Source organism: Populus euphratica, unplaced genomic scaffold (genome assembly GCF_000495115.2).
Source record: "Populus euphratica unplaced genomic scaffold, PopEup_1.0 scaffold28.1, whole genome shotgun sequence".
In the NCBI taxonomy this organism is placed as follows: Eukaryota; Viridiplantae; Streptophyta; class Magnoliopsida; order Malpighiales; family Salicaceae; genus Populus; species Populus euphratica.
The window spans coordinates 1,863,288-1,874,567 of NW_011499862.1; the positions used below are offsets into that span (position 1 = coordinate 1,863,288).

Consider the following 11,280-nt stretch of genomic DNA (forward strand, 5'->3'; position numbering starts at 1 on the left):
CACACCGGATTTTTACTTATTGGGGGTGAATTTCAATCTTAATCTAACCTTAAATTGATTTATACACATCATAATTGAGATGCTGATTGGCTAGAAAGTGCCTGACAGCCATTTTTTGACCTCTGAATAGGGGAAAATGCATTAAACAAAAAGTAAATTTTCTGTAAGCAAATGAATATGTGAGAGTGAATATTTTTCTATAGACACGCACATGAGAAATATTCATAGAAGAACCTTGCATATAATTACATATTTTCCACAACTTGATTGATTTGATGACCCTTTTGGCCTCTTTAGCTCCCCCTCTCTCTTCAGCTTCCCATCTTAATCATTCCTCATTGTAGCTGTCATACATTAATCACTCTGTCTATACCTCCGAATCCCCCATGTAGAAGCAATCCATTTGTCGTTGTCGTCCATTTCTTTCTAATAAAGTTCACCCCTTTGACCCCGAGTTTTCTCTTGTGAATCATAAGATAAACATTCCATAGGTGCCTGCAAGAGGTAAATCTTTATTTTCCATCTTTTTTCTATCTGGATTTTGTTTGTTTGTTATTTCATAATTCAATGAATTCAAGCACCATATTTAGCTCCGAATTCTGACCTTTTTTTTGTGGGGGGCTGTGTAGCTGGTTCTGAAGATCAAAACTTTTGATTGCAGAAGTTGAGATTTGTTACCTTTTTATTGGATGCGTGATTGCTTATTACTGAATTGAGGTCCATTTGAGAATTTTCAGATAGATGGGGGTGATAGAGCAATCTTTCTTTGATTACTAGTAGGGCCAATGGATGTTTCTGAATGTGAAGTTATTGACGATTTTTTTTTTATTTTTTTGATTTCTGAGCGCAGGAATGTTCTGCTCCTGCTACAGGGAAGACTGAGATATGTAAGCTCTAATCTAATTCTTTGTTTGGGTTCTGACAAAATGAATGAAAGTAGAAAAGAACTGTAAAATTTTTAAATTTAGAATGTTTCCTTATCTGGGAATGGATAGGCTTAAACAGTGAACTTAAATCCCAAAATCAGATCTTTCTCAAATTGAAAAGATGGAGATGTGCATAGAAGATTCATCAACTGTAGTTTATGAATTAAGATCTGATAGCTCATTAATCTTAGAGTATCAAGATTCAGAACAGAATTTAATTTCTTGCAACGTTGGAAGTTCTGATTGTTCTAGTTTCTCTGAAATATTTTGCTGGTTTCTGATTTTGCATATTGTTGATCATGGCTAATCAAAGTGTATCCAGGTCAACCTTTTTCCATATGGAGAGAAGGAAATGAACTGATGATTATTTTTTATTTTTCAGTGTTTTTGCTGATCATCTAGCGGAACTTGCTCAGTTGTTGAGAAATCAAGATCTGTTTTTGAACTACATGCAATGGCTGAAAAGAGGAATGCTAATGCAAAACCCTCAAGCGGGAAGCCTACAGGAGCTGCCAATCCTTATGCAATAGATTTGGATAACTTCACCAAGCGCTTGAACATGTTGTATTCACATTGGAAGGAACACCATAATGACCTATGGGGTGCTTCTGATGCACTTGCTATAGCAACGCCTCCGGCTTCTGAGGACCTCCGGTATCTGAAGTCATCAGCACTGAACATTTGGTTGGTTGGATATGAGTTCCCAGAGACGATTATGGTCTTCCTGAAGAAGCAGATCCTTTTCTTATGTAGCCAGAAAAAGGCTTCTTTGCTTGATGTTGTGAAGAAGCCTGCCAAAGAGGCTGTGGGTGTTGAGGTTGTGATACTCGTGAAGACCAAAAATGATGATGGAAGTGGTTTGATGGATATCATTTTTCATGCTGTCCTAGCTCAGTCAAATTCTAATGGGCATAATACTCCTGTCATTGGACGTATAGCAAGAGAAAGTCCTGAAGGGAAGCTTTTGGAGACATGGGATGAAAAGGTAAAGAACATTAATTGTGAACTAAGAGACGTAACAAGTGGGTTCTCAGACTTATTTGCTGTCAAGGACAGCACTGAGCTCACAAATGTAAGGAAAGCAGCGTTTTTGAGTTCTTCAGTAATGAAGCAGTTTGTGGTGCCAAAGCTTGAAAAGGTCATTGATGAAGAGAAGAAGATCTCCCATTCTTCATTGATGGGTGACACAGAGAAGGCAATATTGGAACCGGCAAGAATTAAGGTAAAGCTGAAGGCAGAGAATGTCGATATTTGCTATCCTCCAGTTTTTCAGAGTGGAGGAGAGTTTGATCTGAAACCGAGTGCTGCAAGCAATGATGAGAACCTCTACTATGACTCAACTAGTGTGATCATATGTGCAATCGGGTCTCGATACAACAGCTACTGCTCAAATGTTGCAAGAACTTATCTGATTGATGCCAATCCGATGCAGAGCAAGGCATATGAGGTCCTCCTTCAGGCCCATGAAGCTGCTATCAGTGCATTGAAGCCTGGGAACATGGTCAGTGCTGTGTATCAAGCAGCACTCTCTGTGGTTGAGAAGGATGCGCCCGAATTAACCACAAACTTAACAAAAACTGCTGGAACTGGAATTGGCCTTGAGTTTCGTGAGTCAGGGCTTAGTCTTAATTCCAAGAATGATCAAGTTCTGAGACAAGGAATGGTTTTCAATGTGTCTCTTGGCTTTCAGCATTTGCAGGCAGAGACCAAAAACCCAAGGACCCAGAAATATTCTGTCTTACTTGCCGATACAGTGATTGTTGGTGAGAAGTTGGCAGATGTGGTGACTTCAAAGTGTACTAAAGCTGTTAAAGATGTGGCATACTCATTCAATGAGGATGATCAGGAAGAAGATAGGCCAAAAGTCAAGCCTGAACGTAGAGGGAGTGAGACCGCCTTGTCTAAGGCAACACTCAGGTCAGACAACCATGAAATGTCAAAGAAGGAGCTACGAAGGCAGCACCAGGCAGAGCTTGCCCGCCAAAAGAATGAAGAGACTGCAAGGAGGCTTGCTGGTGGGGGTTCTGCTGCAACAGATAATCGAGGTGGTGCAAAGACAATTGGTGATTTAATTGCATATAAGAATGTCAATGATCTCCCCCCTCCTCGAGACTTTATGATTCAGATTGACCAGAGGAATGAAGCCATAATATTACCAATCCATGGAAGCATGGTTCCTTTCCATGTTGCCACTGTGAAGAGTGTGTCTAGTCAGCAGGATGGTAACCGAACTTGCTACATACGGATAATATTTAATGTGCCTGGCACCCCTTTTAATCCTCATGATGCAAACTCCCTTAAGTTTCAAGGGTCAATATACTTGAAGGAGGTTTCATTTCGTTCAAAGGACTCTAGACATATAAGTGAAGTGGTACAGCAGATTAAAACCCTACGTCGACAGGTAACTTCCAGAGAATCTGAGAGGGCTGAGAGAGCGACCTTAGTTAGTCAGGAAAAGCTTCAACTCTCATCTTCCAAATTCAAGCCACTGAAATTGTTTGATCTATGGGTCCGTCCTCCTTTTGGTGGTCGTGGAAGAAAATTGACTGGTTCACTTGAAGCCCACACAAATGGCTTGCGCTATTCAACTTCAAGGCCTGATGAACGTGTTGATGTAATGTTTGGTAACATTAAGCATGCGTTCTTTCAGCCAGCAGAGAAGGAAATGATTACTCTCCTGCACTTTCATTTGCATAATCACATAATGGTGGGGAACAAAAAGACCAAGGATGTGCAATTTTATATCGAGGTAATTGATGTGGTCCAGACAATTGGAGGGAGTAAAAGATCAGCCTATGACCCTGATGAGATTGAGGAAGAACAACGCGAGAGGGATCGAAAGAATAAAATAAACATGGACTTCCAGAACTTTGTGAACCGGGTGAATGATGTATGGAGCCAACCTCAATTCAAAGCACTTGACCTTGAGTTTGATCAGCCTTTAAGAGAGCTTGGGTTCCATGGGGTTCCCCACAAAGTTTCAGCTTTCATAGTTCCAACATCGAGTTGCTTGGTTGAGCTGATAGAGACACCTTGTGTGGTGATAACTCTGAGTGAGATTGAGATAGTTAATCTGGAGAGAGTTGGCCTTGGTCAGAAGAATTTTGATATGACTGTTGTCTTCAAGGACTTCAAACGGGATGTCCTTCGAATAGACTCTATCCCCTCTACATCACTGGATGGCATAAAGGAGTGGCTTAACACCACCGACCTCAAGTATTACGAGAGTAGATTAAATCTCAATTGGCGACCTATCCTGAAAACTATCACTGATGATCCGGAAAAATTCATAGAGGATGGTGGGTGGGAATTTTTAAACATGGAAGTTAGTGATTCAGATTCTGAAAACTCAGCAGACTCAGACCAAGGGTACATGCCTTCAGATGTGCAATCTGACTCAGGTTCCGATGATGAAGCTGATTTAAGTGAGTCTTTGGTGGAATCCGAGGATGACGAGGAAGAGGACTCTGAGGAAGACTCAGAGGAGGAGGAAGGAAAGACATGGGAAGAGTTGGAGAGGGAAGCAAGTTATGCTGACAGGGAAAAGGGGAATGATTCAGATAGTGAGGAGGAGAGAAAAAGAAGGAAGATCAAGGCATTTGGCAAGGCTCGAGAGCCAGCTCGAGCTCCCCCTCGACCGTCAGCTAGGCCACCAGCTCAAGCTCCTGCTCGACCGTCAGCTAGGCTGCCAGCTCGGCCAGTAACCCGACAACCTGATAGAAGAAATGTGAGCAGCAATCTTCACAAGAGACCCAAGCTAAGGTGACCAAAGGTGTCTATGCCTCTATGCCTTGTTAAACCAGCAGCTGCAGCTCTGGAGGTGGTGATTACGTAATCTAGCCAGAATAATGTCTCTTGCAAGGAAGCATGTGTTTTGGAGTTCTCTCCTTCCTGTTTCTTTTGTATTGTTATTTTATATGCTCGTTGGACAAACTGGTTGGATTATAGACTCTTTACTTGTAAACTAGTTTTGAAACTCACAGCCATAACAATTCGTTTACTTGTAAAATAGTGGAATCCAAATTCAGAGCTTTACGTATATTTTTTCTGCTTCTTTCCATTTTTACCTTGAATCGCCTGCTTGTGAATGTACTCCTTGGATCATTTCCTTTCCAGCGATTAGAATATGATGAGTTGCGTTTGGATCTTCAGATTTAAATTCCACATTTTGGTTTCCTCAAATGTTACTGATGGCATCGGAGGCAAGATCAACCACATGTGGCCAAAATGGTGGCTACTGACTCCTGTACCGTTGATGGTGCTGAGCGTGTTGTGTTTAAAGCCCCACTCCTTTTTTAACAGAGATAGAGGTTTCCTCGTCACGCAAACGGACACACCAAATACGAAGACAGTGAACAAGAGAAAGCATTGTTCTCGAAATGGGTTCTCGCACAAGAACTCAAATTCATACTTTATTACTATATAATTATCTCTTGTATATTCTCTCACCTTTCAAAATCAAAATCATATATTAAAAAGAAACACAACATAAAATCTGAAATTAAACTGAAAATTAAAAAAAAATTGCTCAATTAACATCTTTCAAACTTTGAGGTCTTCACCTTTTTATAAAAATAGACTTGTAAAAATTATTTGGAAAAAATTAAACCTGATTCAATCATAAAATAAAAAGTAATGGTATTTTCTTGTCAAGATGTTCCTCTGATGTGAAGAGGTCTCATTGAGTCATAAATGAATTTGCTAAGCTTTCTATATAATTCGTTCATGAAGGATCCACACCTGATTATTCAGAACTATGGTATTGTTTGAACTCGCCCACATCATTATGTTTCGCAGCAGGTCTTTGGTTCCCATATTCTGCTTTCTCTGGTTCTTAGCATGTCATGGAGCTGTTCTGTTTCGAAAGAGCTGATCTTATTTTACTTACAGATTTGCTGCGTCTTTCAATCCGTGCATCCATCATGATAGTTGTCTGTTTTGCTATGCTAAACATGAAATCAGCAACGTGCTCCTGTTTTCAGGGATGGGTATGGCTGCATTTGTTCAAGGCTTTTTTCCCTAGTTATCTCTTTGATTTTATGATGGATGAAGCGTTGCTTTCTTTTATTGTATACTATTTCCATTATTATGTGTCACTCAGCTTGGATAATTAAATGATTTTTACATAAAATTTGTATCTTACCAGTACCCTATTAGTTCTTTACTCTCTCTCCTGTTTAAACCATTCTGATGAGGTCCATGCATGCATCAAGGATAAGAGGTGGTTTGGGTTTTGGGACATCGTAACATCTTAACCAGGCACTCCTTGCCAAACAAGGATGGAGATTAATGCAAACATAAAGACTCTCTAGGCACACATCTTCTGAACCAGATACCATCCAAGGAGCTCGTTCTGCCACGCAAGTCTAGGAAATTGTTCATGCAATCCATTGCGCAGCATTTTTTAAGCTAAAAACAACTACTGGATTATGGCCTGCTGTGGAGGATTGCATTACAGTGCACGCTGGAACATCATGCAAATGAAGATGATAGCAGAAAGATACTGATATCAGATGCAAAGATTAACTTTGTTAGGAATTGATCTTATTCCCAACAGAAACTACTTAATGACCAAAGGGCAATAGATAGGTAACAAAATCGTAAAAACTACTGCTACCAATGGTTCTAACCCCAAGTAAAAGGCCTGCATTCTAAGGCAGCAGCTGTTGCTACCTGCTAAACAGATAAACATGAATAACAAAAGAACAGAGATTTCCTATCAAATCTACCGAAACTTGGGTCTCTTGGGCATGCTACCAGGGATGGTCCTGGGAGGGGGTCTGGGGGTGGGTCTCGAAGTGGGTCTTGGGGCTGGTCTCGGAGCGGGTCGAGACTTCCCAAAAGTCTTCACTTTCCTTCTATTCCTCTCCTCCTCGCTGTCTGAATCATCACCCTTTTCCCTGTCTGCATTGCTTGCTTCCCTCTCCAGCTCCTCCCATGTCTTACCCTTTTCTTCCTCAGAGTCTTCCTCATCCTCCTCCTCCTCATCATCCTCAGACTCCACAAGTGATTCACTGTCAGAGACATCATCCTCAGACTCGGACTCAGGTTCTGCATCTGATGGTATGTAACCCTGGTCTGAATCCTCTGAGTTGTCAGAATCTGAATCGCTAGCTTCCAAATTCAGAAATTCCCACCCGCCATCATCAATGAAGCTCTGTGGGTCATCAGTGATTGTCTTTAGTATCTGTCGCCAGTTCAGATTCAATCTGCTCTCATAATACTTGATATCTGTTGTGTCAAGCCATTCTTTGATGCCATCAAGTGAAGTTGATGGGATGGAGTCAATCCTGAGAACATCACGCTTGAAGTCCTTGAAGACAATGGTCATATCAAAGTTTTTCTGCCCAAGGCCAACTCTCTCCAAATTGACAATCTCAATCTCACCCAGGGTGACAACAAGGAAAGGAGTCTCAACTAGCTCAACCAGGCAGCTTGAAGTTGGGACGATGAATGATGTGACTTTGTGGGGCACTCCATGGAAGCCAAGCTCTCTCAAAGGCTGATCAAACTCAAGGTCCAGTCCACTAAATTGGGGTTGGCTCCAAAGGTCATTCACCCGATTCACAAAGCTTTGAAAATCCATATTGATCTTATTCTTCCTATCCCTTTCCCGCTGCTCTTCTTCAATCTCATCTGGGTCATAGGCAGACCTCTTTCCACCTCCCAAAGTCTGGACCACATCCATCACCTCAACATAAAACTGCACATCCTTTGTCTTCTTGTTTCCCACCATAATGTGGTTGTGAAGATGGAAGTGCAGGAGAGTGATCATTTCCTTCTCTGCAGGCTGGAAAAATGCATGTTTGATGTTTGAAAACATAATATCCACACGCTCCTCAGATCTGCTTGTAGAAAATCGGAATCCATTAACATGAGCTTCAAGAGCACCAGGCAACTTTCTTCCACGGCCAGTAAAAACAGGACGGATCCATAGGTCAGTCAACCTTATTGGCTTGAATCTATTCCCTGCAAGTTGTAGTTTCTCCTGGGTAACCAAGGTCGCCCTCTCAGCCCTCTCTGACTCCCTGGCCACAACATGCCGTCTAAGTGTCTTGATCAGCTGTACCACTTCACTTATGTGCCTAGGATCCTTTGAACGAAAGGACACCTCCTTCAAATAAATAGCCCCTTGGTGCTTCAATGAATTTGAGTCATGCGGATTAAAAGCTGCTCCAGGAACATTAAAAATGATTCGAATGTAACAGGTCCTGTTGGTATCCTGCTGGCTGGAAACTGTCCTGATTGTGGAAACATGGAAAGGCACCATATTCCCATAAATAGGCAAAAGCACAGCCTCATTCTTCTGGTCTATCTGAATCATTAGGTCTCTAGCAGGAGGAATGTCATTCACATTCTTGTAGGCAACCAAATCAGTTGAAGTCTTTGAAGCAGCACGATTGTCTCCTTTAGCACTTCCTCCACCAGCAAGTCGCCGAGCAGTTTCTTCATTCTTTTGGCGGGCAAGTTCTGCTTGATGCTGCCTCCGAAGCTCCTCCTTTGAGATCTCCCCGTTATCAGACCTCAATGTTGTCTTAGACATCAAGTTCTCCCCGCCATTCACCTCAGCTCCAGCTTTAGGTTTTTGTTCTTCCTCCTCGCCTTCATTAAAAGAGTAAGCCACATCCTTAACAGCTTTGGAGCTCTTCGAAGTCACCACATCTGGATTTTGATCACCTGCATTTTCCAGGTCATGGAGAAGAATGAGAATTAAAAAAAATCAGAATTCAATGTAATAATAGCAGTTTAGAATATAACATTAGGGGAAAAGAGCATTTTAAGGAATAAAAGATAACAAAATTACTTGATTGTCATAAAAATTGATATGCAATAGGGAAAAACAATAGGGTGTAAATGAAGAAAAAGCAGCAGAGCATCATGAGATTACCTACAATAACTGTATCTGCAAGCAACAATGAAAAATTCCGAATCTTGGGATTATCAATCTGATTTTGCAAATTCTGAAAACCAAGAGACACATTGAAAACCATTTTTGCTTTCACAACTCGATCATTCTTGGCATTAAGATTCAGCCCCGACTCACGAAACTCAAGACCTATGCCTGTCCCAGCAGATTTGCTCAGATTTGGAACCAATTCAGGAGCTTCCTCCTCGACCACTGACAGGGCAGCTTGATAAGCAGCGCTTACTTTGTTCCCAGGCTTCAAAGCACCAATAGCAGCTTCATGTGCCTTGAGAAGAACTGCATAAGCCTTGCTCTGCAAGGGAGTGGCATCTATCATTAGAGTCCGGGCAACATTTGAGCAGTAACTGTTGTATCGAGACCCAACAGCAATAATGATTACACTAGCAGAATCATAGTACAGGGGCTCATCATTGCTTGCAGCACTAGGCCTGAGATCAAACTCTCCTCCACTCTGAAATATTGGAGGGTAGCATATATCAACATTATCTGCCTTCAACTTTGCCTTAGCTCTTGTGGGATCCAAGATGGCCTTCTCTGCCTCGTCCATCAAAGCAGAATGGGTTATTGTTTTCTCCTCGTCAATAGCATTCTCAAGCTTTGGCACCACAACATTGTTCATTACACTAAAAGTCAAAAAAGCAGCCTTCTTCACATTAATGAGCTCATCAGCATCCTTAACAGCAAACAAATCAGACAACCCGCTAGTTACATCAGCAAGCTCAAAGCCCTCGCCCTTCAATTTCTCAGCCCAAGTTTCTAAAATAATTCCTTCAGGAGCCTCTCTCGCTATGTGTCCAACAACAGGTGTGTCTTTCCCATCAGCACTTGACTGAGCATAAATAGCATGGAATATAGCGTCCATCAGACCAGTCCCATTATCAGTCTTTGCCTTCACATGCATCACAACATCAACACCCACTACTTCCCTAGCAGGTTTTTTCACAACTTCAAGCAAAGAAGCCTTCTTCTGGCTACACAAGAAGTGAATCTGCTTCTTCATAAAAACCATTACCGTCTCTGGAAACTCATACCCAAGCAACCAAATATTCAAAGCTGACGATTTCAGATACCGTAAGTCCTCGGAAGGTGGAGGTGTTGCTATAGCAACAACATCAGAAGACCCCCATAAATCAGCCTTGTTCTCATTCCAATTTGAATAAAGCGCCTTGAGCCGTGTTTTAAACTTCTCCACATCAATAGCATATGCATTTCTTGCAGCATTTGAAGGCTGCCCGGTTCCATTCCTCTGATCAGCCATCTTTAACTGTAGTAACTCTACAACCAAACATCACAAGTAATCAACACAAAGGGCAACAAACAAAGTCTTGATCAAACTTTAAGCTTACAAAGACATTCAACCAACTTCAAATTAGATTACAAATTTATTTTTTTGAGAATAAAAAAATTAAGATATTCAAGATGGATATTATAGTAACTAGGAGAATAATTACTATAGAAAAATCTCTAGGCATATACAGTTAGCTCAAAACCTTTTAGTTTGACAAGCTGAAAATAGAAGAAAAGGTAATGCATTTCAGTTCATGCCCAATCCACCCCCTAAACCAATGGTCACAATTAGCGTTTTGATTCTTTCTTATGACGTAAAACTAGCAAGTTCAAAAGATAAAGCAACTGCAAAACTTAGTCACCAAACACAGATGAAACAATGCCAACCCTTGGCAAGAGACAAAGCAGTGTCACGAGACCTTCAAAATTCAGCCTCTTTCATACTATAACCTTGATAAGACAATAACCAATTCTGTAATTTTTTTTAAAAAAAAAACCCTTCAAATTACAACCCGAAAGGCCAAATTTTCAGCCTTGATAGACCACCCAAAAGCGCCCCGAATCAACTTCAATTCCACATCAAAACCCATTAAATTGGAAGCCTAAAACCCAATTTCTCAGCCCTAATCGACAACAACAAACCATCAACAAATACAAAAAAAAAAGAGTGTCAACTTCAATTCCTCTTCAAAACCCTAAATCCCTTCGCTACCAACCACTTTTCACTCAATAACGACGAAACAACACCAACCCACGTCAATTTCACTCAATTAAAACCCGAAATCACAACTTCCCCAACTTCAAAACACTATCACGTACAGTAACAAACGAACGGAAACCCTATAAAAACTCACCTTCTTTAAATCCCTCGCAGCAGCAGCGCTGAACCAGAGCAATCTTCAATCAATAAAGCGAAAAAATTCGCGGCCAATTCGGCTTATAACTCATGTAGCAAAGGCCCTACAAGAGAGGAAGAGAGTGAGAGATAAACTAGGGTTTTGAAACGAAAGACAGAAACATAAAATGTAATATGATTAGACATGAGAAAAATCGATTAAAAAACAAATATAAAAGCCCTAAAAATTAGCTCAATACAGAGATTTTGAAGAGAAAAGGAGGAGGGGGAGGGGGAGGGGGAGG

General features: G+C 41.1%; 2 protein-coding genes across 3 annotated transcripts in view; one reads left to right on the top strand and one right to left on the bottom strand.

Moving 5' to 3' along the window:
- The first annotated feature begins 188 nt into the window (after window positions 1-188).
- Window positions 189-4,980, top strand: LOC105125201 (FACT complex subunit SPT16-like). 2 transcript variants are annotated; one of them, XM_011025544.1, is made up of 4 exons: window positions 189-504; window positions 630-742; window positions 847-887; window positions 1,309-4,980. In XM_011025544.1, exon 4 carries the CDS (start codon window positions 1,381-1,383, stop codon window positions 4,690-4,692), a length of 3,312 nt encoding a protein of 1,103 aa, XP_011023846.1. In that variant the 5' UTR covers window positions 189-504; window positions 630-742; window positions 847-887; window positions 1,309-1,380; the 3' UTR covers window positions 4,693-4,980. The 2 variants fall into 2 exon arrangements, with proteins under 2 accessions (XP_011023846.1, XP_011023847.1); XM_011025545.1 differs by lacking the exon at window positions 630-742 and having other exon boundaries at window positions 851-887.
- A 1,420-nt stretch (window positions 4,981-6,400) lies between these two features.
- Window positions 6,401-11,280, bottom strand: part of LOC105125202 (FACT complex subunit SPT16-like) — a 5,068-nt gene continuing 188 nt past the window's right edge. The window contains exons 2-4 of the mRNA XM_011025546.1: window positions 10,995-11,100; window positions 8,815-10,128; window positions 6,401-8,603 (exon numbers count right to left, since the gene is read on the bottom strand). Of these exons, the coding sequence (XP_011023848.1) occupies window positions 6,652-8,603; window positions 8,815-10,111 (3,249 nt within the window). The 5' untranslated portion in view covers window positions 10,112-10,128; window positions 10,995-11,100 and the 3' untranslated portion in view covers window positions 6,401-6,651. The remainder of the gene's footprint in view (window positions 8,604-8,814; window positions 10,129-10,994; window positions 11,101-11,280) is intronic.